Below are 24,971 nucleotides of genomic sequence, written 5' to 3'. Positions count from 1 at the left end.
ACTTGAGTTTATTGAATCAACTTTAGGAATAATCCACTATGGTATGGAAAGAGATCTCAGAAAAATAATATAGCCTGTAAACTAGATGAGGAAATTACTAAGTCAGGAACTCAAGAGGACAAGTGAGGTAGAGATGGTTTAGACCCATGATGGTCATATCTTGGTATCCAACTATAAATGGACATCTGCATTTTACCAAATTGGAGATAACAAGAAGAAATAAATTAAGCCAGAAAAGATAATGAGTTCCATATTTATATTCTTTGATGGAGGTACATGTGAATCATCAGAAGGGAAACTCTACTGAGCACTTAGGAAACTAGAGAAGATGTCCAGGCATGCTGCTAAGGATGCAGAGAAAAGAATTGAGTTCATTAGTGCACGAGTGGTTGTTGAAGCTAAAGGTTTGAATGTGGTTGCTCAGAGGAAAGTAGAATGCAGAACAGAAAGGAAAAAATAAATTGAAGGGGACTAATGTTAAAGAGTGCATAGAGGACTTGAAGTCAATAAGAAAAAGGACAAACTATGGGAGTCTAGACAAGCAAGAAAATAAGGGCTTGACAGCAGTATGAACAAAGGCTGAGCAGGATAAATAAGGTCATCAGACTTGACAGTGGAGAGATCATGGTGACCTATATTGTACACTGCAGAGTAGTGTCCAGAGCTCCAGAGAACTGATGGATGTTTCAAAAAATGCAGATATGGAGTATACCTTCAGGCTTATGGAATGAGCAGTCTGGAGGACAAGGATAGGAAAGGGAGTAGCCAGATGTTGGTGAGAAGGTTCTTTCGGATAAGTTTGGCTTTTCTTCCATTCATCTTTTTTTGTACATGAATATCATCAGAGTATATTTATAGAGCAGGAAAGTAAAATTAACAGTAGTGATTCAATATGAAGAAGAGTGGTTAAAGGAATGAGACCCAGAGGGAGGGAACAAGTCCTCAATTTAACAGAGGGTTTCTAGGAAATGAGGCATCAGTTTTCATAGCAAAAGATATAAATAAAACTGTTAAAGGGTCCAATGCAAAAATAGTGAAGGGTTTAGTACTGGTGTATTAAAATAGTAAGGGTTTTAATTTTAAAATATTGAAGAATTTAACCACTGGATAAACCTTCTTCTCATTTTGTAGGGAGATGACAGGCAGACAATATGGCCTTCCTGCCTCAGTTGTACTTCTGTGGATGGGTAGTTAACTTAACCACATCCCGGTACTGAGGCAGGGCTCTGAACACAGAACAGAGCAGCCTAGAGGCTTATGTGAGAGAAAGGAAACAGGGCAGCAATGCACTGTGGGGAAGTGGATGGCACACTAAAGGGATTTAGTTCTTCTGTGACATTGGTTTTACAAGTGACTTTAATGAGAACCAGAAACATTTCAGCCTCTGTTTCAGCCTACTGGTTATAACTCCAGCAAGACCTTCATGATCAGTTTAACTACCAATGCTTTAAAGAGGGTAAAAGAGCATATATTCTGATTAGATCCACAGAGAGTAGCAGGGGATAAAAAGCAGAAATGCATGCATAGTTGGTATGGTAACTGAATTCTGAACCAATGTCGGAGTATAATTTGACATGGCCTAGCAAGAAGTTAGGTATTTGAAATCAAGAATAACTTGATAGGTCAGAATATGTTATTGATGATGAATAAAAGATTTTATTTCAAAAGCAAAAACATATTATTAATAGTAAATGCATCCATAGAGAGTCACACTGGCCATTAGGTTGACTCCCCTGATGGCTGTGTGTATTGTCTCCAGGCCATTTTTTTGGGTATCTGGCTACATGAAAGTCCTACAGGACACTGGAAAAGATGCACTGACTTACACAGTAAGCTCAAGTACTATAGAAAAGACAATAAAAAGGGTTTTGAATACACAGTAATAGAAAAAGCACAGTTAGCGTAAATGCTAGAACTACTGACTATGTCTAGGAAATAATGTTTAGGGGAAGGTTTGCAAAAGGAAGTGAGAAATTATTTGTATTTTAAAGAAAGAAATAAAAGGCCAGATGTGGTGACACATGGCTTTAACCCCAGCACCTAGGAAGCAGAGACAGGAAGATCTTTGTGAATTCAAAGCTGGCTAGGCCTACATAGCAAATTTCAGGACAGCCCAGGCTATGTAAAGAGACCCTGTCTGGTTCCCAGACCTCATATTAGGCAGCTCACAAGAAATTGCAAGTCCTCTGGCCACCCTGGGCACATGCAACTCACATGGACATGTGTGCCCACACAAACACACACACACACACACAAACAATACAAATTTTTATAAGATGCAGGATAGTAATTTTGTTACTCCCAACTATCTTAAAATTATATATATAATACATATAATATATATATAATTTTGGATTAGATAATAATGAAAAATAAAAATCGTCTTTTAGGCTTATTTTGTTTCCCTTAGTATTATCACATGGAAAAAGCCTTTTATGCATACTTATGTAAAAACCAAAAAATTCAAAGTGTCATTCAATGTTTAAATTTCTGTAGTCTGACATTTTTGATTTTTATAAAGAAATGTCTGTTCACAGATATCTAAAGTAAATTAATGGGAAAATGTCATAATTTCCTCTGAGGGGTCCATGGAACCATTTGTTATGGTTTTCAAAGTATTGCCTTAACAATTGAACAAAACTACCTCAATATATGTATCACAGTAACAAGAAACCCAAACATACATTTTAAGTAGGAAGCAAGCCTACACTGTCTTTTGATGCAAAGCCATTTCATTAGATATGGCGAACATATGAATGGGAACTGCCCTTGATGTATTCATAGGAATGGGGAGCCTGGGAAGGCGGTGAGGAACAAGAGTATTTCTCTCCCAGCAACTTTATCCAAATGAAGGCAGAAAAACTTAGTGTTAAAGCCACTGTAAAGAAAATAGAGTGGAAACATCCAGCCTACATGCTTCCCTGGGGCTGAAGGGGCAGCTGCAGTTTATCCATGTCTCCTTTGTTGAAGGTTAGGAAGTTAGAATAGTTTACACTGACTTAGTTTAAATGTGAATCAATGCAGAAAAATTCTTGTTCTGTAGAGGGTAAGAATCCAACAGTCCTGACAGTTACCTGGATCCAAGTTGATCTTGACATCAAGGATGGCTTTGATAGAACCAGGAAAGTCTTATATGACAGATGAACCTTTTGGTTTTAGCTCCAACATGTTGCATCTAGAACTACCCAGATATGGAGGTGGGTAATGAATACTTTTTGCAGTGCTCGGGAGATAACCTGGTGGGGAAAGTATAAGAATGAGAACCTGAGTTCAGGTCCCCAACATCCATGTAAAAAGCTGGGTGTGCATCTATGATCTTAGCCCTGGGGAAGTGGAAACCCGAGAATGTCTGGGGCGCACTGGCCAGATAGTCTACCAACTGATGAGATCCAGATTCGGTCAGAGACCATGTCTCAAAAACTGAGATGGAGAGCAATTAAAGAGGACAGTCGATCTCTAGGCTTTACACAAACATATATTCTGAATGCACAGCCTCTCTCACATGTGCACATGGACACACACACACACACACACTCTTCTCTCTCTCTCTACATATATATATATATATATGTATATATATATATATATATATATAATTTTTTTAGCTTTTCACACACACACTTCTTGCTAGCAGTTTGTTAGTTTTAAAACTGCCCTTGGAGTATTACTGGTTATCATGTTATGAAGAATATTCTTTCATACTTCCTGGGGAATATTCTTGTATACTTCTTTGGATAAGATCCTAGGAATTTACATTATTAGCAGATCTTACATTCATCTGATACACTCCCTAGGTCTTTGGTTTATATGTCATGAATTTATTTGTTTCACTTCAAGAAATTGGCTCCATCCCAACCTCTTTTCATTAGAAGGCTAATTTGTCAAAGGACTACATACACTAATGTGTGGCAACTTAATTTCTGAAGACCCACAGGAAGGAAGACTGACATTTCAATTTCAGGGAAGGTGACATATTATCCTTTCCATGAATTTAATCTATGATTGATGGTGTGTGTCTGTTAGAAGGTTTTGTTTACAATTCAACTATACTTCTAAATTGTAAAAATACAACCAATGGGATAAGCTTCTCTAGATGATAAATTCCATGTTGACCTTTTACTGTGTCGTTGCAAAAATGAATTCTTTTAAAAGAAAAAGAAAAGGTGCAAATCTTTGAATCTCATCCCACCCAGGTTACACAGGATACCCTGAAAGATAAGTCAGGCCCATAGGTTTGGGGGATTGGCTACTCCAATGGCTTGACATTCCAAAGTTGAAAAAACATATGCAATCCCCCCACCCCCTGCTGTAAGACCTGCTGCAATGCAGGCTTAGCACCCCTCAAGTCGGAAATGTAAAATGCTCCAAATGTAGAAGGATTGTTTTTGGTTTTTGGGTTTTTGTTTTGTTTTGCTTAGTTTGTTTGGGTTCTTTTTTTGGGGGGTGTTCTTTTTTTGTTGTTTTTTGTTTGTTTGTTTGTTTGTTTTTTGGTGTGTGTGTGTCCGTGTCCTGATGAGTCCTGATGATTCTCAAAAACTTTTACATTTGATGCATCTCATATTTCAGGGTTAAGACTCTAAAATCAGAAAACCTCTGAAATCTGAAAGACTTCTGGCCCCTGATGTTTCAGATTTGAGACATTCTGCCTGTTCTCAAAAGTTATCCTTTTATTGAATGTTACTTAACTCACCTATTTATTTACAGCTATATTAAAGACTGAAATATATTTTGAATCAGAGCATATTTTCAATTAGTGTATATAACGTATTAGGTTTTACAAATTATGAAGTTATCATGTTCTGGGTAATATTCTTGCCATGCTTTGCATCCCATCATGGTAAGCAAAACCAGCTTTTCCCTCTAACTCTTCCTCATTCAGCATGTTATGTGAATTAATCAATATTCTCTTCTATGAGAATCCTTAATAGTTTTCTCAGTTTCCTAAGCCTTTGTATTTTCAAGACAAAAAAAAAAAAAAAGGGAGTTGGGGGAGAGAAAAAAGTATGTCACTATTGTTGTTTGAAGTCGCCATATTGCAAGCATAATATTTCCAAGAGAAATAGACATGAGCCTCTTTCTTAAAACTCCCAAGTGATGTTGTTTATGGTCTCTCTGCAGCTAGACCCTGAAGCTAGCATTATTCTAAAAGAACTTCAAATTAAACTCAACGGGGTTCTGGATGAGCTCAGCATCACTTATGGAGAAAGGTAAGCAGCCTAATTATTTGTCTGACTGTATCAGATTTTATTTGTAATGATGACTCATTTTGCTTCAGGACCTGGTCTAGGCATCACCTTCTCTGAAAAGTCTTTGTGACCCCAAGATCCAAGAACAATGCCTTACTAGAAGGTGTCTGTGCATCATTCACTTTGGTGGGATTTGCAACACCTGGTCCTAGGCTTTGACGTACTCATTTATTTCCATCACTTTTCTCTAGGGGCAGAAATCTTAGCTCAGAACCATTTGCAATGGCAGTGTGTACTAGAGAACAGGGATCTGTGGAGACAATAGTGAGATGGAGGAAAAATGAAAAACTTATATAAGAAGTACGCATTCCGCTCAAGCCTTGCACATTACTGTGCTTGTGCCTCAGAATATCAATTCCCAGCCCCATACCAGATTACATCAGCATAACTTGAGGTCCATGATCCCGACTACCTCATAAGCAAGTGTTTAGAAACTGAGCATCTATATTTTTAAAAGCCAACTTGCCTCATCGATGATATGTTTCTAAAGAGTTAGGACTTAACCTAGATAAACTTTATTCTCCCCCTATATGAGAGAGCAACCATTTTACTATCAATAACTAAAACAGGTATAAATTAAATATATCTTTGAAGAGATTTAATAAATGTTCTATTTTAAATATTAGTTCAGTAAATGTTTGCTTAGCAGTTTAAACTACATGTTCAGTGTCCCAGTGTGGCTATAAAATTATCTTAGGTCAAAAGCTTCCTTCTGGAATACCCCTCATCTTCTATTGGATTCTGGAAAGATAAATGATTTGTAAACACCTAATGATGATTAAGGCCATATTTAATGAGAAAGGCCAGAAGGACTCTGAAAGCATCTTGCTTCTCAGATATCAGAATGAAGCAGAATAAAGCCCCCAGACTCAGGGTTCTCTTGATTATCAGTGGCATGTTCTTGGGTCCTTCAAGCTGAATAATGTTGCTCTTCACAGCTCAGACACAGAGCTGGGGGCACCCTGGCTCTCTAGAGCTTAGCACATTTGTTCTTTCTTTGTTCTGTATTGAGCTTAGCATATTGCCTGTGTGCTATGTTGCTAGTGACCTTCATGAGCCTGCTGACTCAGCATAACTGCTAATCAGCAAGATGGAGGCTCTCTCTACCTTGAGTTTGAATGATGGGTTGTTTCAGAGTTGTGGGACTCGGTTGCTGTGACTTGAGGAGACAGTGATGGGGCTTTGGCTCAGCCCCTGTCAGGCTTGCCTTCATGCTAGCTGTGAGTTAATGTGTTAACAAAAGAAAATTCTTTAAGGCAAAGATGGGTTGCAGCAAGAAATTATTTTTGCAGAGTTAGAGAAAGGAAAAAGGGGGTCTAATAAAACAAGACCAGCTTATACCTTTATGGTAAATAAGATGGCTGAACAGAGCAGAATTGTCTAAATCCTCTCAATGAGAAATTTTTGAATTTGTGTTTTGTTTAAGAGAGAGAATGGCTGACTGTATTAGCAAGATTTGTCATACCATTGACGCTCCAAAGACTAAATTCTATACTCCGATTTTTAAAAATCAAGACAAACTTTTGTTATAATATATTTTTACAAGTTTGTTTTACATATTTATTAAGTTTTGGGTTTTTTTTTTTTTTTGCTTTGCTTTGGTTTAGTTTGGTTTGGTTTGGTTTTTGCTTTTTCGAGCCTGTCCTGGCACTCGCTCTATAGACCAGGCTGGCCTCGAACTCAGAGAGATCTGCCTGCCTCTGCCTCCTGAGTGCTGGGATTAAAGGCATGTGCCACCAGCGCCCAGCTCATATTTATTAAATTTAAGGACAGTTTTTATTAGCATTTAAAAGGAACCTCCCAACCCCCCATCCCACCCCCCACTGGGAAGGCAAGATGGAAATCCCAGCAACTGTCTGGAGGAGAAAGGAGGAACATGGAAGTCAGCCATGTGCTGGGAGCATAAGGAAGCCTGAAGTGTTAGAGAAGTGTGCCTAGGGCAGAAACAGGAAGAAGAAAGGAAGAGGCTATGCTTTTCTGGGTAATTCAGGAAACAGGTAGACTCATGAGACAGAAGCTGCGCAGTTAAAACCCTGTAAGCTACTGTGTGGCGAAAGGCTGGGAGGGAGACTAAACTGGTAGTCATTAGCCTGTCTCTTTAGTATGGTTTATGGTGAACTCACCTTCTCAGTGGTAGTCTCACATCCCTGATGTGGTCCTTTAAGCCAAGTTATGGATGCTGTCCAACTGGAATGTTAGATCTCCACCCAGGCTGGAAATTTCTTCCTCTTGATTAGAATAAAATGGGTCTTTACTGCTCCTGTATCATCCCCTGACACAGATATCATATATTTTTATCCTACATACTAAAACTCACAGCTGCCCAGGATCCAGTCTTCCATTATTTTTAATATACCAGATCAAATTGAGTTCCATTAAGTTCATTTATGTCCTTGGAAGTAAACAGGCTACCTATCATGCTTGCCTTGTAAGAAGAGTAATTATTCTGCGCTGTTGCTATGATACATCACACACAGGTGGGTGGGAAGTCCATGGCAAGCAGCATGATCACATCGCCAAGTCAATCTGGAAAACTACATGAGCCTGCTCCTCTCTCCTCTCAGGAGCTGAGGCTAGAGTCTTGCAGATGAGGGAAGAATTCACTCCAAAAGCCAACTGCATCTCATGCTATTCAAAATTGCAGAGCTTTCTCAGTACCCTGGACTGTTGGGGTGGCTTTGTGATAATGCCAGGATGGAGGCAAACCCCGGTCTGAAGCCTTCTGTGGGCTTCTGGCATAGCTCCCAAATCACCTGCCTCCTCCACAGACCCAGTGATTTTGTGTCAGTGATGAATCAAAGATGGTTTAAAGGTTCCAAACTTGTGGCCCTTCAATTTGTGCTTACACACACACTGTTCATTTATTTTGGTTCAGTCCATTTCTTTACTGAACCGTTAGTGTCAGAAGCTGGCTGGATTAGGTATAAATAATTCAAGGCTGTTTCTTAGGAACTCTTAGGGGAGTGTTTGGTTCCTTGGGTGCCCAAGAAGACTGTTGTCATTATTCACTGGTTCTAGCTTTAGTCAAACTAGTGAATAATGTCTTCCAAACAAAAATAAACAGATAAAGAGAAGACCTGAGAGTTGAATTCACTAAGAATGGGTACAGGTGAAATTGTGGTTTGGTTTATGCTAGAATCATGCAAAATTAGAGTGTCTTTGTCCATCAACACCATGGACTCTTCTTCAGATGCCTACTCTCACAACCTGGCTGCTGATTGAGTTCACACCTGAATCCATTCAGAGGGTGCTTCTCACACATTTGAAACTTAAATTCTGTGTGTTTTGCTCAGTCCATCCTTTACCTCAGTGTACTGGCTTGAGAATCAGGGCAAGAAGAGGTAATTACTTTTTAGAGATGACAATAGCAAGGAGGGTCATTGATGGAGCAAGCTGTGGTCATTCAATCAAGTAGGCATTTGTTTCTAACATTTCATGTATTCTAGCCTTATCATTATCTCACAAATCTGACTATTCCCCTAATAAATATACACATCACCACAAGGATCCATGGCTGCCTTATTTCTCCCACCATCCTTGTAGATACCAAAAGCCAGCAACATATCTAGCCACATGAAAGGGAACTGATGAGGGTTGATCAAGATGAGGGCCTAGAGGAGGTTATTCCAATGTAATATAAACATGTACTGAAGTAGCCACATCCATAGGGATCAGGGGCCAAATACAAATGTCAACTATAGAATGGTGTCATAAGTAGTAAAGAAGACCCAAAGATAAATAAGGACTAACAGGGATATAGACCTTGACCTTGAGATATTTAGAATTATAAATCAAGTGTTTATATACCCATTTTTAGTCTGGGTGATGGTGGCACACACCTTTAATCCCAGCATTCAGGAGGCAGAGGCAAGTGGATCTCTGTGAGTTCAAAGCCAGCCTGGTCTACTGAGTGAGTTCCAGGACAGGCAAAACTACACAGAGAAACCCTGATTCAAAAAACATAAATAAATAAATAAATAAACCCACTATTAAGAGGCCAGGAAAGTAAAAAATACCCAAACTGTATAATTTTAAACATACTGAATGCTTTCTATCTGTAAGAAAATGATATACTTCACAGCAGACTAGCTAAAATATTTCCACAGTGCTAAAAATGAAGGCAAAGTCTCATGTGTTGTGGGGACAAGTAGTACCTATTTTGTTCATTTGTGTTCTCTGAACACTTGAAACCATGAATCAACACATAGTACATATTTATTAAATATTTGTAAAAATGTATGCATAGAAAACACATGCTTTCCATTTAACTCAGACAGCAAGCAATATAGAGCAAAGCTACAAACATCTATGCAAAATATGAGAAACCAATGCATTTGTAACCTTTCAATAACATGACCTGTATTATCACTGTGGGGGGGGGGGAGAAAGGGACTGGCTCAATTGTGATTCAAAGGCCAAAGCCACCACCATCCCCCCTTAATTACCACCCAGTAACTGAGCATTTCCTAAGCTTTTTTCTCCTAAGTGGTTTTTCCACAGCTCAATGCATCTGTATTCTAATGATCCCTATGTTAGAAGCATCTTAGTAGTCAATGCAGAGCACATCCACTGTTTTAAATTCCCCCTTGACATTCTCAGATGAAGGCCACCAGCATGAGTGCTGGAGATACAGAGAGTGAACAGAACAGTACAGTATGAGGGGTAACTCTTCCAAGCTATTTAAACCCTTAGTGACAGGACAAGGGGCAAGTGGAAGGAGGCACTTCAGGGGTGCACTCAGCCAATACCCACTTCTTAATGTCTGTCATGGTGCCTCTGACATATAAAACCTGTATACATTCAAGGCACACAACTTGATATTTCCAGATATGTACAGTTACGAAGCCACCACATCTTTCTAAATAATTCACACATCTGCCACATCTTCAGAACTGCCATTTTTTTAATTATTTTTTATTTTACATGTTGATCCCAGTTCCCCCTCCCTCCCTCTTACCCTCTCTGCCCTCTCACATGCACCCTGACCACCCTCCCCTCCCATCCCCCACCCCAATTCCACCTGTAGGGCAATGCCATCCAGGTGGGGTTATGTAATCTGTCAAGTCATTTGAAGTAGGGACTAGGACTTCTCTCCTGTCTCTAGGTTAAGGCAGTTATCCCTCCATGGGGGATGTGTCCTCAAAGTCCTTTTGTGCACCAGGGATACATCCTGGTTCCACTGTCTGAGGTCCCTTACACTGCTTGGTCCTACTGGCTGAGACCCATATTCAGGGGGTCTGAGTCAGTCCCATGCTGGATTCCCAGCTATCAGTCTGGGGGCCGTTAGCTCCTCCTTGTTGAGGTCAGCTGTGTCTATGTGTTTCTGCAACCTGGACTTGTCCTCTCCCTCTGCATCTGGATTCTAGTTCGACTCAGTGTTTAGATCTGCCCTCATATTTTTGTCTGCATAATACAATACTTTAAATTATTGTCCCAATGTTTTCTGAACCAACTACTTTGTGCCAGGCATAGTAGTTTATGCCACCGTGTGTAGATAGCTTCTTGCTCTGTAAGAATTCATATCTTATATACAGAGTGCATACTATTTGCCAAATAATGGGCAATACAATTAAGAAAAATAAACAGTGTGGTTAGGGGCTGGAGATTCAAGAAGGCTGTGACTAGCCTGAGTGTTTAGGGAAGGACTCTGCAGAGGTGACACCTGGGATATGCCTCAGACAAATGAAACACCAGGGAAGCCATCAGGAATTTCCATGGAAGAAGTACCCTAACAGTGACCATAATATTTTCAGGATTAACTCAGACCCAGGAGTTATAAGAGCCCCAGGGATGCTGTTATGTCTGGAATGCCACAAAGATCAGAGAGGAGTAGCAAGTAGTGATTCCCTGAAGTCACCCACAAGCCTCTGTTGTCCATTGTCATCCTTGAAAAGTTTGCTGATTTTTCTCTAACTGGCTTTGGGAGCTACTAAAAACTTGTAACATGGGCAGCAAGATATGATCTCTAATGTAAAAGAATCTGTCAAGACTTAGTCAGAACGCCAGTTATGAAGGCAGGTGACAGGTTGGTCAAATCAGCACATTTTTGCAGCTTGTTAAGTCCTCCAATTTAAGGACACTTTGTGCGAGTGTGTGGTTGTTCAGGTGTGGCTGTAAGGAGCCCAGACTTGCACACTGATGGGTTACACACACAGGTTAATGGAGTGGTGAGGAGTGCAGGGTGTATGCCAGATGCAATCATCAGGACAGGAGCTCTCAGACCAAAGATAAGTTCACAGTATATAATATAGTATATAATATAATATCTAGATAGAGTAGAGATCAATTTGAATTTCACGTGACTAGTGGGTGATTTTTTTTTAAATATAATTGTATTCCAAATGTTAGAATGAACACATTTACACAAAAATATTTACTATGTGAAATTCAACTTTAATGGGCACTTTGTGGTTTTCTTTAATGACTGTGAGAACCCTACTATTAATAAGCAGCCTGTTGGAAAGGAGTTGCCAGAAAAACTAGAGAAAGAGAAGGTGTGGTGTTACAGAAAGAGGGGAAGAGGGTGGATTCCAGTGTCCCACTTGGCTTTGGCCCACCTGAAGAGCATCCCCGTTGTCTACTTTGAATACCGAGGCTCAGAGTATGTGTCTTATCACAGCCAAAGATCTTTCCTGACTTAAGCCTGCAAACAAACGAGGAAGGTAAACCATCCCATTTGAAATGGTTTAGTCTCCTCAAAGTAGAATTCAGATTCAGACTCAGGCAACATGTTGACGTCTCCTCCAGAGTTTATGTTCTTTATTTTCAGCTTCCAACTTGTGATTGAAGAGTGTATAAAGCAGATGGGTGTCGAGCTAAATCAAATGAGAGCAAATGGAAACAGCACAGTGAATAAGAACAGTGCAGCGATGGATGCAGAGACCGCTCTGAGACCACTCATGGACTTCTTGGACAAAACGTAAGTTGCCAGCCCACCTTAACCTTTACGTTTCTAAATGTGATGATTCTTTGGGGGTAATATTGGTTTTCTCTCTCTAAGGTGACTGTAAAAGAACTTCAGGAGAGATAGCTCAGTAAACAAAATACTTGTCAGATGAGCATGAGGACCAGGGTTTGGTTCCCAGCACCCACACTAGGAAACTCACAACTGCCTGTAACTCCAGCTCCTGGCATCCTCAACTGGTCTCTGTGGAACTTAAGCTCACATGCACATAGCCATACATGGATACATGCAGAGACACATAATTAAAAATCAAATAAATCTTAAAAAAACAACAGCAGCTGGGCATAATGGTTTTAATCCCACTGCTGGGGATGCAGAGATAGGTGGGTCCCTGGATGTCACCCACCAGTCAGCCTAGCATGTTTGATGAGCTCCAGACCAGAGAGAGACTCTGTCTCAAAACAAAGGTGGGCAGATTCTGAGGAATGACATTCTCAGATTGACATTTAGCCTTCACATACACTCACAGATGTGTACATGTACCCATACACACACACACACAGAGAGAGAGAGAGAGAGACAGAGAGAGAGAGACAGAGAGAGATGCATACAAAAAAGAGCAGCATACTTTTAATTTATTAGTATTTTTATGATCAAGAAAAATGAGAGGAAAGTAGTATTGGTGGCCGAGGAAGCTGCTGTTCCAAAGCAGAGAAAAGATTCAAATTCTTTCTCCTCAGATAGCACCTTGGTTCCCATTCTTTGGGCATAAAGACCAAACTGAATCCAGAATATGTGACTTCTCTTGAGAAACCCAAGGGAGAAGAAAATAGCACATGAGTGAATACAATGACTTCAGCAACGCCTGACATAATTGGTGCCCACCTGTGTCCAACCGATCTCTAACCACTGGAAAGGGTTAAAAAGGAAGCCCAAGCCCCCGGTGCTTTTGAGATTACAGTTGTCTGTCCAGGGAGCAGGTTGGCATGGAGAGTTCATAACAAAAAAAAATCTCTGCTTGGTTTGCTGGTTGCTTTGTTGGTTGGTTGATGTATGTGTTTTGTTTCCTTCCTATATCCATGCCCAAAGGTTCTGCTTTAGTAAGTTTGCAGTAGGCTCAAGAGAACAATATTATAAAATATATTCATAGCCCAGAACCACTTATTTTAACAACTAGCTACATGATTCTATAAATAGGAACACTAGTTTAACACCCCTAAATATAAGTTCTCAAATCTGGAACATTCTAGAATCTGAGCCCCGGTGTCAAGTTTTCCAGGATGGGGAGACAGTTCTGTGGAGCAGGCTTTTCTACCAGGTACTGGCTTTGTTCCACAGCACTGGGGGGGGGGGGTAAAGAATAGGATTTTGAAGCATTTTGGATTCCTGTGATTTTTTTTTTCCTTATCAATACAAATATTTACATAGTTGTGCTTGCAGACATTCTGGATGAGGTACAATCAAGCTGTGCTCAGAACCAGAACTTGTGGTAGACAGGAAAAACAAATATTATCTTTAAATGCACATGAAAAATCCATGTCATATGTGGTAGTTTATCTACGTTGTCTCCTCTATAGTTATGACAGATTAACAAGAGGATAAAAAAAAAATAGAGATCAAGCCAAGCAGGAATGACTAGGAGGAGCCTCTTCTACACATTAATGGCATCTTCCGTAACTCCATTTCCCTTTGGTTGTAATCTGATAAAAGACAGGGATTCCTGTTAGATTAATTTCAGTATTTGGTAGAAAAATTATGTCTCACTCCCTGTTCTCTGTGGGTGAAAAATATCGTAGAAGGTAGCTAAATGGTTGTATAGTGTGCAGAACAAAAGTAGGCAGGTTGATGTATAGGAAAGAAGAAAGGGAGGAAGGAAATGGAGATGAGGGAGAAAAGGACTTTTCATATTTTTAGTTTCTTAGTGCAGAATTTTATTATATTATCTGATAAATCCACCTCGGAATTTATTTTACTATGTAACTCTTCCCTGGCAATACAGAACTCAGTCCCTAAGAATACTAGCATTTGATTACTGAATACAATGGCTACAAACAACAGAACTGAGCAGTCCTGATTCTCTTACTCCTCGTATGGGATATATGTTCTTTTCAGAATGATAATCAGTGGTTTGAGTCATCATTCTTTCACTAGTGAATCCATTTGCTTTAAATACTCTGCAACCAAAAGTTATAGAATATATACAACAGCTAGGTAGTTCTGATGATAACAATAGGCTGAGTAATGTTTGCTTCCATATTACCACTTATAAAATACAAGAATGGGAAAAGTGAGTTCACTCTTATTTTTAATACATTTAGATAAGCTTATATTCTTTTTAAAATATTTATTTTGTGTGTCTGAGTATTTATCTGCAAGTGTGTCTATGTACCGTATACATGCATGCAAAGCCCCTGGAAGCCAGAAGGCAGCTTCAGATCTCCTGGAACTGGAGATACAGACAGCTGTGAGCTGCAATGTGGGGTGTGAAAATCAAACCTGGCTTCCCTAGAAGAGCTGTCAATGCAGTTAACCTCTGAGCCACATCTCCAGCCTCTACTTTACATGCTCAGTATTCCACTTGCAATTATACTGGATTATATCATCCTATGTGGCATTCCTTATCATTCCTAGCAAGATGACGTTGTGTATGATAAAGTCAGAAAAGAGTTACAACCTTTCAAACTACCTGGAAATTATTTAACATTAATTTAAATAATTTAAGAGAGAGAGAGAGAGTTGTATGAAACATGGAAAATTGAAGAGGTCCTCTGGGCTCATTCAGAATGTGTAACTTTAAAGCCCCTGGTTAGAGGATGTGCTGAGTAGTTTTATGTTAACCTGACACAAGTAACAGTCATCTGAGAGGAAGGAAATTCAATTAAGAAAATGCCGCCATAAGACTGGGCTGCAGGCACACTTTAGAGCGTGTTCTTAATTAGTGACTAATGTAGGAGGGCCCAGCCCATTGTGGGTGGTGCCATCCTGGGATGGTGGTTCTGGGTTCTATAAGAAAGCAGGCTGAGCAAGTCATCACACAGCACCCTTCATGGCCTCTGCATCAGCTCCTGCCTCCAGGTTCCTTCCCTTCTTGAGTTCCTGTCCTAACTTCCTTTGATGATGAGCTGATGTGGAAGTGTAAGCCAATAACCCCCTTCCTCCCTGTTTGCTTTGGTCATGATGTTTCTTCACAGCAATAGTGACAGTGACTCTGCTTTCAAGGCACTGACAATTTTGGAAGAGAAAAAAAGAAATGTACATGAATACACATAAAATGGGACAGAGTAACAGTCTTTTCAAACAGTGAGAATTTCATTTGAGCTGGGCATTTAAAGGTGAGCATGATCTAAATGAATATAGATAGGAAACTGGCACTCCATGGATAGAGAAACCTGAATGGGTAAAAGTTTCCATGAAAAGTAGGATCAACTATATAGTGAAAACTCCCTGTTGCCAATTGTACACATGGCATTTGAAAATTATCTACTTAATTGGTTCTATATCAAGCCAAACTAGATAGTTTAAGTCACAAAATCTGTTTTATGGCTTATGTTATAAAATTGGCTAACTCTGACTACCTTAAGGAAGCAGTTACTAGATTCTTCTTTGGTTTCCATTACTTAAAGCAAACAGTGGGGCCTGAAAGTCTTCAAGGTCACTTAGGAAAAAATCCTGTAGAAATCACGTTGTACAAGACTATGCCTGTATAAATAAAACATGTCTTAATATTTCAGTTTCCCTGTGAGATTCAAGCACTTCCTAAAATGAGCTACATGCTCTATTTCCAACTAGCAGAAACCTACAAAGGACTACAAGCATGCCACTGGCTTTATTCACTTTTTCTTTGGTTTCAGTCTAATCAAGATAAGTTAGCATACCAAGTACATGAGCTAACCACGCAACACATCATCAGTTCTTCAGCTTAGACCTTATTTTAGGCTAACAGTTCTAAATCTTCATCAAAATGGCCTCCCACTGTGCTTACAGTATCTTTGAAGTTGTGCAGTAGCCTGTGTGCTTAGATCCTCATTTTCTAGACCCTCAGTACTGACTGGCTAAAGATTTACCCTTGACACCAGCCTCCAAAATAACCCAAAGGGAGTTGTTTTCAAGTACATTAGTAACACATGAGCAAGGGAGGTCAAGATCATGATGGAGAAATCTACAGAGACAGCTAAACCAAGCTTGTAGAAACTCATGAACTCTGGACCAACAGCTGTGGAGCCTCCATGGAACCAAACTAGATTCTCCTTGTGTGGGAAACAGTTGTGAAGCCTGGGCTATCTGAGGGGCCCCTTGCAGTAGGACCAGAATCTGTCCCTGGTGCATGAGCTATCTTATTGGAGCCCATTCCCTATGAGGGGATGCCATGCTCAGTCTTAAGGCATGGAAAAGGGGCTTGGTCCTGCCCCCAACTTAATGTACCAGGCTTTATCAACTCCCCATGGGAGCCCTTACCTGTTGGGAGGAGTGGATAAGTGGGTGGGTTGGGGGTAGGCAAGTGGGCGCAGGAAGAGGAATGGGAGGGAGAACTTTGGTTGGACTGTAAATTGAAATTAAATAAATATAGCTAGGAGAAATTCTTCAACAGGAATGTACATTTTAGCAATCTCCCCATTTATATCAACTTTGATTAGTTAAATGTCATTTATTTTTCATTGTTCATGACTTCTAGTATGGAAAATGCTAAGTTCTGACTATAAGAACCGCCACCAGTATTATTATTTCTGACTCCAAATACATTATGGGAAGCCAAGGAGTCAGAAATGCATGCCCTATGTAAGACCTCATTGTATCAGGGTCAAATCACTGTCACTAAGGGGTCTCAATGAGCCCAGAATCATATAGTAGAAAATTTTCATTGTTGTCTCCCTCTTCTCTGGGCCTCAATATATGAGGATATTCATGATGGATGATACATGATGCTGAAAGATGCCCTTGACTTAGAAAAATCAGCCTGACTAGGTCTCACTCACTAGCTTCCCTGCTTTGGACACATCTCTAAATCTCTCTGAGCCTGTTTTATTTGTAAAATGAGTAATCTGCTGAAAACTATATACAGAAGAGTCTCATAGAAAAGAGTGTGCATAGCATTATGTAAACACCAGAAAATGTTACTCCTAATCTCACAGGAGGGAAGCTTGGAAGGAACAACTTGCCTGTTTGTGTTAGCAAACTCTAGATCCTGCATGAATTGAAAGATGTGTGTGTCACGTGGTCACATTGGCCCGCAGCCCAGGAATGATAGCTGCAAATCCTGATGAGGATATGGAAAATGAAACCCTTACTCACACACTTACACATTGCTGCTGGGAGGCAGATTATCCAGTTCCTCGAAATATAGAAAGATAAAAGAAAAGTAGATTTGCATGTGATCCAGCTATACCACTTCTAGGAACATACCTGAAAGATTCATAGTCAGCATGCCAGAGGGATGTGTGCATGTGTGTATCTATAGGATGAGCCCAGGAATCCATAAACAGATGAATGGAGGAAGAAAATGTGACATACATGGAAACATACATAATGAATTTTTATGGACCATAAAAAGAAAATTTTTCACTTGTAGGAAAATGGGTGCAACGTTTTTTTGTTTCTGGTTTCATTTTCCAACAGATAAACTGGATAGTGTAATGCACAGCATAACTAAATATATTTACATATGGTATATAATTATTTATTATATTTTTCTATACACACACACATACACACACACTTCCCCCAGAAATGAGATCTAGTATTTGAACGTCATAAGGGGCCTGCTGAAGAATTCCGGTACCCTTGGCAAATATTGATATCTGGTCAACATTGTAGCCTGGAACCTGGCTGAATGTACATCTAACCTTGTTTCAGATTAAGTCTTTCGGCAAAAATCTGTGAGAAAACGGTCCTGAAGCGAGTTCTGAAGGAACTCTGGAAGCTAGTTCTTAACAAGATAGAGAAACAGATCGTTCTCCCTCCGCTGACAGACCAAACAGTAAGTACCTACAGTGTGACGTCCTTTCACACTCAATGTCCTATTTGACTGCTTTTCACTTAAATGAATAGTTTTGGTCCAGATGAATATGAATGAAATCCATTTAGGGAAGGTTTTTCTTGGTATATAAATTTTTAACAATGGTTGGTCAAAGAAATTTTTTTTCTACCTAAATCAATTTTTAAAAATGAAGGCAGCTATCTAAATTCATATTTAATTATCATTTTAAAACTTGCATCTCTTAATAAAATAAGTTCAGGGGTCTGGAGATGTGGCTCAGTTGGTAGAGCATTTGCCCAGTATACTCAAAGAACTGGGTTCCATCCCCAGCACTACATAAATTCCGGTGCAGTGGGGGCACACCTGTAATTCTGGCTCTGTGGAGGCAGAGACAGTAGTATCAGAAGTTCAAGGTCATCCTTGGGAGTTGGAGAGAGGGAGGGAAAGAGGAAGAAGGGGGGGCAAGCCTATCTTCAATTTGTAAGGTTATCTAGTTATATACATATTTTAAATTAATATTTAATATAACATAATGAGAACAAAACTTATGTATAACATTACATATAATTTAATACTACTGCAAATCCACAGAGCAGGCTGGGGTTCAAGTATAGCCACTGCACTTTGTAAATGTTACTGCTTAGAAAAGGTCCGTCTGGTGTAGTCACAGTGAATTTTTTCCCCCACTCCTTTCAACTTTGATCAGTTGCCTCCCTGCTTGGAAGTTAATAGAGGAGATGGCTTTCTGTGGATTTGAAGGGCTTGATTGTATCACACGCAGGGGGGGAAAAGGAACCAGAAAGATCAGTCAGAGCAGAGCTGGACAATAATCAAATGGCCACACAGTGCAGGCTTTTCAGTCCACACATGCTGAACCAAGCAATTAAAAAAAAAAAAAAAACAAGCTATGGTTTGGGGTAATTGATTTGTGTGTGTGAGAGACCAAGAAAGATAAACGGATGCAAATAATGAGTAATTATAAAGTACCCTAAAACACATATCAACAACATTAATCATGAATGCTCAATCCTTATGTATCCAATAATAGTATATATGGAGAAACTATGTTCTTATAAGGTAGATCAAGATGTAAGATAAAGGTTTTTTTTTTTTTGACTTAACTCCTGACCATAAATGTATAGTTTCTTCATTTAAAGCCTACATCTGTGGACAGCCAAGTCACATACGAATATTGAAACACCCTGAAGTTTTATTCTGCTGTAATAATTAGTATGTTTAATAATGCTACAGTGCGAAAAAGCTTGATGGCCTTGGTCAGCAGGGGAGTGATAACAGTGGAATTGTGTCTAAATAAGTTCCCCATGATCAGAAGCATGGGAGCAGCTCTCAGTGTAGCTACTGCACAGACCTGTTTCTAAGAGAACCAAATATGGGGGCTCCTCCATGTAAAAAGGATATACCCAGAAAGGAGCCGATGCATGGCAGGCTATCCTCTGCTGTGCTTGGAGAACCAGTTCACACACACACACACAGCCTTAGCTGCATCCAAGTCCACAACTAGACATGGATGTTTGTTTGTGTTTTACATTTTAATCATCTCCCAAGGCAGACATCATGCACACTTCAACCTGTCCAAGTGATCTCTTAACGGGGCATTAAAACACACACACACACACACACACACACACACACACTTATTTATATATTTATGTGTGCCTTTGTGGAGGTCAGAACACAACTTCTGGGAGTCATTTCATGGAGATTATGTGGGTTCATGGAGATCAGACTTGGATCATCAGACATGATGACAGCTGCCTTTGCATGCTGAACTATCTCACTGGCCCACAGTGTTATTTGTACTGGTTCTTTGGTGAAAATTTGCTTGGGCTTAGGTTGTCTTGTCCACTGTTACCTTCTGCATGTGGTCCACTACACCAAAGGCTACTAAGTTGTGGAGATCCCTGATGCAATGTTACATCGCTAACATTCGATTCTCTAGACAAGGTCTTTCCTGGGCAAGTGTACGATGGTCTCAAGGCTCCCTAGCCCTGATGTCTGCAAGTGTGAAACTGTCTCATTCTATAATCTGTGTCCAAATGACATTGAAGCTTCTAAATAATATGTTCTAAGAACTGTACTTGGTATTGGACATAGACAGAATAACAGAAAAATAACAGCAACAGAAGAAAATGAGTGATGATTCCTGTTCTCTAAGGCCGTGCACTCTGCAATGGGAAAAGACTATAGAGGATAGTTAAGAATAGCCTCACCGAAACTTTATTCCAAGCTGCTAGTGAATTTGGCCAAACTTGGTGACTTTCCAGTCACATACCTGAAAATCCAGACCTGCCCCCTGCTATCTCTTTAGGAGTACTCTGGATGGTTAATCCGGTAATTTCCAGATTGGTGGTGGTTGTTTTTGTTCAAGACCCTGATGTTCTAGGGGAATCCTGAATAGGGAAGGAGGAGTTAGGGAGGTCTCTGACAGATGCCATACCATATCAGGAAGAACATCCCTACCTTCTGCAGCCTTATGTCCTAAAATTGTATACACATATTTTGGGAAGTAGGGTGAGGGGAGTGCTTCTGTAGAAAACAATTAAGCTTTCATCCACATGCTTTATTAAACTGATTACCTGCACTAAAGCTGGTTCTGTAACCCAGACTCAGCACACTCGGAAGTGGGACACCGATGCTGACTGGATAACCTCTGTTCCATCTTTAGAATAGATCCATTATGTACATCTGACATAAAACCCAAAATATCATAATGGAAATTTTAAAAAGACTCTACTTTGATCTTGAATTCTACTACTGAAGATCTTGTGACCTGGTCCCCCTTTTCTTTTTTCTCTGTGTGTTCCCAGGGACCTCAGATGATCTTCATTGCAGCTAAAGATCTCGGGCAGTTATCCAAACTGAAGGTAAGAAACTCTAGGAAACTGGTTGGCCATAAGTGATGACCTAACTACTACTTTGCAGATGCTGCCCTCCTGCTAGGAATGGTACCTGGTACAGGAGGATGACATCTGTGACCACATATTACGTTTAAGAGAGGGAAGGGGGATTATAGGATAGGGGGTCAGAAAAACCCAGAGAAATGGTTTGCCTGACCCATGGGAACTCACAGAGCTTTTACCAACAAACAGGAGGTCTGCATAATACTGACCTGCATCTGTGTGACAGTTGAGTAGCTTGGTGTATTTGTGGGACTCCTGGCAATGGGAGCAGGGATGTCCCTGGTGATTTGACTGGCTCTTGGGAACCTAATCCTCATGCTGGATTGCCTTGTCCAGACTGAATGCAGGGATGGGGGTGGGATGCTTGGTCTTATGGCAGCTTGATATGCCATGCTTTGCTGAAGCCCATCGAAGACCTGCCCCTTTCTTAGCAAATATGAAGGAGGAGTGGAGGGAGGGGAGGTTATGGTCAGGATGTGAAATAAATTAATTAAATTTTTAAGAAGTTTTTAACTCAGGGCTGGAGAGAGGATTCGGTGGTTAAGAGCACTAGATGCTCTTGCAAAGGACCTGGATTCAATTCTCAGCACCCTTAGAGTGGTTCACATGCATATGTAATTCTTCCAGTGGATTGGATGCCCTCCTCTGGCCCCTAGGAGCACGGCACACGAGTGGTACAAACATACATAAAGGGAAACGCTCATACATATAAAATAAAAATAAGTTTTTTTTTCAAAAATTCTGACTTTGGAAGCAAGGAGAGGACATGTTTGATTTATTGCATTGAACATGCTTTGAATAATGGCAAAATGCAATACAGCACAGGGCCAGTAATACCTGCAAGAGTCTGAAGTCAAGAAACACAATAAAGGAAAACAATATTCAAGAAGGACCTTAAACTCTCAAACATGTTCACCTCCCCATTACAAGTGAGAATTTAGTTACAAAATAATCTTGCCCTTAAGTATCACTTGGGATTCAAAAGCTTTGGATATCTCTCTGTAGAATACAAACTCCTCTGGTTAAAATACATGTTGCTTCTATTATGTTCCAACCTACTAGAATATAATTCAGAAGGGGCTCCAGAAATGGAAGGTGGGTTTAATTTTTTCTAAACTATGTTTGTCAGCTAAACACTTAGCTTTACAGTTTATTAATGTACTGTTTTTAGAACTCAGAAAAAAATTAATACTTGATTCTTAGACTTGTGGTGAGAATCATGCCACCTCTCATATTGCATTTACCTGGTAGCTGAGAGATAAGCATCATAGGTACTGTTTTTTTTTCTTATTCTTTTTTATTATCATTAATTTATTTTTATACTCTAATCCCAGTTTGCCCTCCCTCTTCTCCTCCTGCTACCCCCCACATCTCTCCTACCCCACATCCCATCTGCTCCTCAGAGAGGGTAAGGCCTCCCCTAGGAAGTACTAAGTCTGACCTATCATTTCCTTGAGGCAGGAACAGAGCACCCCCTCTTCCCATGTCTAGACTGAGAAAGATATCTCTATCTCAGAATGGGCTCCACTAGGTCAGATTGTGAATTAGAGTTAAACCTTGGACCCACTGCCAGTGGCCTCATTTATTGCCCTAGCCAAACCATTGTCATCTATATTCAGGGAGTCTAATTCAGTCTTATGCAGGATCCCCAGTTGTCAGATCAAAGACAGATGGGTAATTTTTTATATCATGATACTAAGATAATCAGCTTGCATAAATGTTTACTGGGATGAGACACATGCTTATAATTTCAGTATCCTAAGGTTATCATCTACATTATATCTTAAAAGACATAACCATCACCTAAAATAGCTTCCCACAAGTGTGGATGGTTACAACAGAATATGTAATTAGATGTCAGTTCTAAGCTGTTGTTGAGAATCCTGGCTCTTTTTCTCTTTCTCAATCATTTATATTTAGCACACTGGGATTTCTGGACCCTATCTTGAAAAATAGATTGAGGGGATAAAGTTTCTCATATAAAACCATGAAGATGAAATTTTAAATGTCATTACAAAAGAAATTCCCCTAACCCTGTGTCCAGCTGCTATATATTTTGAACATACTCTCTTACCTACATTTCTGTTTTCCATACAGAATGCTATATTGGCTCTGGTTTCATCATGTGACAGAAAGGCCATGTGATATAAGCAGAGAGTGGAGTTGTGTGAGAGCTGATGGACCAGGCTGACTCTGGTTCCTATGACTGCTTGATCAGGGATTCTAACCATGTCATAAGACTCTGTACCTCACCATCTCTCAGCTCTGTGCTTCCCTTTGTTTTATGGATCACTTAAACAAACCTTTTTGATAATGAGATGGTTGTCTCTAACATCCTTTGAACTTTAGATTTTGTAAAAAACAAAACAAAATCAAAACACATACACACCACCACACACACACACACACACACACACACACACACACACCACCCCTTCCCAACTCTGTGTCAGTAATCCCAGTAAAGTCTACTGATGCATGGATCTACATTGATTCTGAGGAAATCTAGTTGTTTGGGCCTGAGAAGTGGTATGGGTCAGTTGGCTTAACTCACATACCAGACCCTAAGCTGGAATGCCATGAACCTGTCCAAACCTTATCTACTTTGTTTACAATGTAGCTTGGATCCCCAGAGAGGCTGTGTGCCTTCTGGGTGGGCAGAGTAAGGGTGAGTAGAATAGATAACAAGCTAGTGCCCTTTGTAGGCCTCTGGTCATTTGTATTTTGGTGAATATTCTTAATTACCAAAGAAGAACTATGGATAAGGGTTATTCTGCCAGGTTGAGGTATGGTAAAGAAGGGTATGGTAAAGAAGAACAAATAAAGCAATGAGAGGAAACTCAGTCTATGTCATACTGCTCTGTTACTGGGCCTTTCTATAAATCCTCCACAGTCTGGCACAAAACAACAAGCTGCAGCTAACAGGAAGAACATCACACATCACAAAGCTAATGACTCAAACATTAATAGGGTATCATTTCCTTCAAAAAAAATAAGCTTTATTTACATTTTAAGATGTTAGTTTGAAAGTAAATACAACTGGAATGATACTAGCAGGAAAAATTGCACTGATAATTTCAGAATTCATTGAGAAATAGACAAGTTTGGATAACAATTTTATTTAAAAGAACCCCAAATCAAGAAAAACAGAACCAGGAAATACTTGTTTATCTATATTTACTGATTTTCTGTATTAGTTCCCCAGCTCAACTTTTATTGGTTCTAGTTCTTTTCCTCTAAGATATATGACTTAAAACTAAACTACTAGGTATTTATTGAGAAGCTGACATATGCTCTTGTTACTTTATATTCTGAGACGTGTGCATATATTACATTAGACTGGCATTGTTACTTAATAGGATCAGATTTACTTGACATAAAAATAAAATTAGATGTCCCCCCAATCTCTTTAATATCAAAACCACTTACTAGTTATACCTGAAATTGCAGGTCAATCATAAATTTCTTAGTTGGGTAGCCAGAGACACCTTTACTTGAATGAGCTTTTGATGGTGCAATAATTACAGCTTTGTAGAAATAGCATATATTGTTAGTATCTACTTTAAAATATTGGAAAAAGCAGGTATTAGTAAGTATGGTGGGTGTTGCTAATCAGGATGGCACAGTCCTGGAAGCTACTGTCACTGTGTGGCAACAGCATTCTCTAAACTTTTCTCTTAGAAAATATTTGAGCCGGGTGGTAGTGGTGCATGCCTTTAATCCCAGCACTTGGGAGGCAGAGGCAGGCGGCAGATCTCTATGGGTTCAAGGCCAGCCTAATCTTCAAAGAGAGTTCCAGGACAGTCTCCAAACCTGCAGAGAAACTCTATCTTGAAAAACCAAAGAAAGAAAGATAAATATTTGAATTATGATTTTCTATAATTTCCTAACATCATTTTCACAAATAATCGTTGGATAATGACTGG

The 24,971-nt window shown here is 39.7% G+C and overlaps 1 protein-coding gene across 1 annotated transcript in view; it reads left to right on the top strand.

Annotated features, from left to right (window-relative positions):
- The window catches only part of Unc13c (unc-13 homolog C), a 400,087-nt gene that overhangs the window by 332,578 nt on the left and 42,538 nt on the right, over nucleotides 1-24,971 (top strand). The window contains exons 23-26 of the mRNA XM_051197944.1: nucleotides 5,119-5,207; nucleotides 12,016-12,165; nucleotides 18,001-18,124; nucleotides 20,953-21,009. Of these exons, the coding sequence (XP_051053901.1) occupies nucleotides 5,119-5,207; nucleotides 12,016-12,165; nucleotides 18,001-18,124; nucleotides 20,953-21,009 (420 nt within the window). The remainder of the gene's footprint in view (nucleotides 1-5,118; nucleotides 5,208-12,015; nucleotides 12,166-18,000; nucleotides 18,125-20,952; nucleotides 21,010-24,971) is intronic.

Source organism: Phodopus roborovskii, unplaced genomic scaffold (assembly GCF_943737965.1).
Source record: "Phodopus roborovskii unplaced genomic scaffold, PHOROB, whole genome shotgun sequence".
Taxonomy (NCBI): Eukaryota; Metazoa; Chordata; class Mammalia; order Rodentia; family Cricetidae; genus Phodopus; species Phodopus roborovskii.
This window is presented reverse-complemented; position numbering and strand designations above follow the sequence as displayed.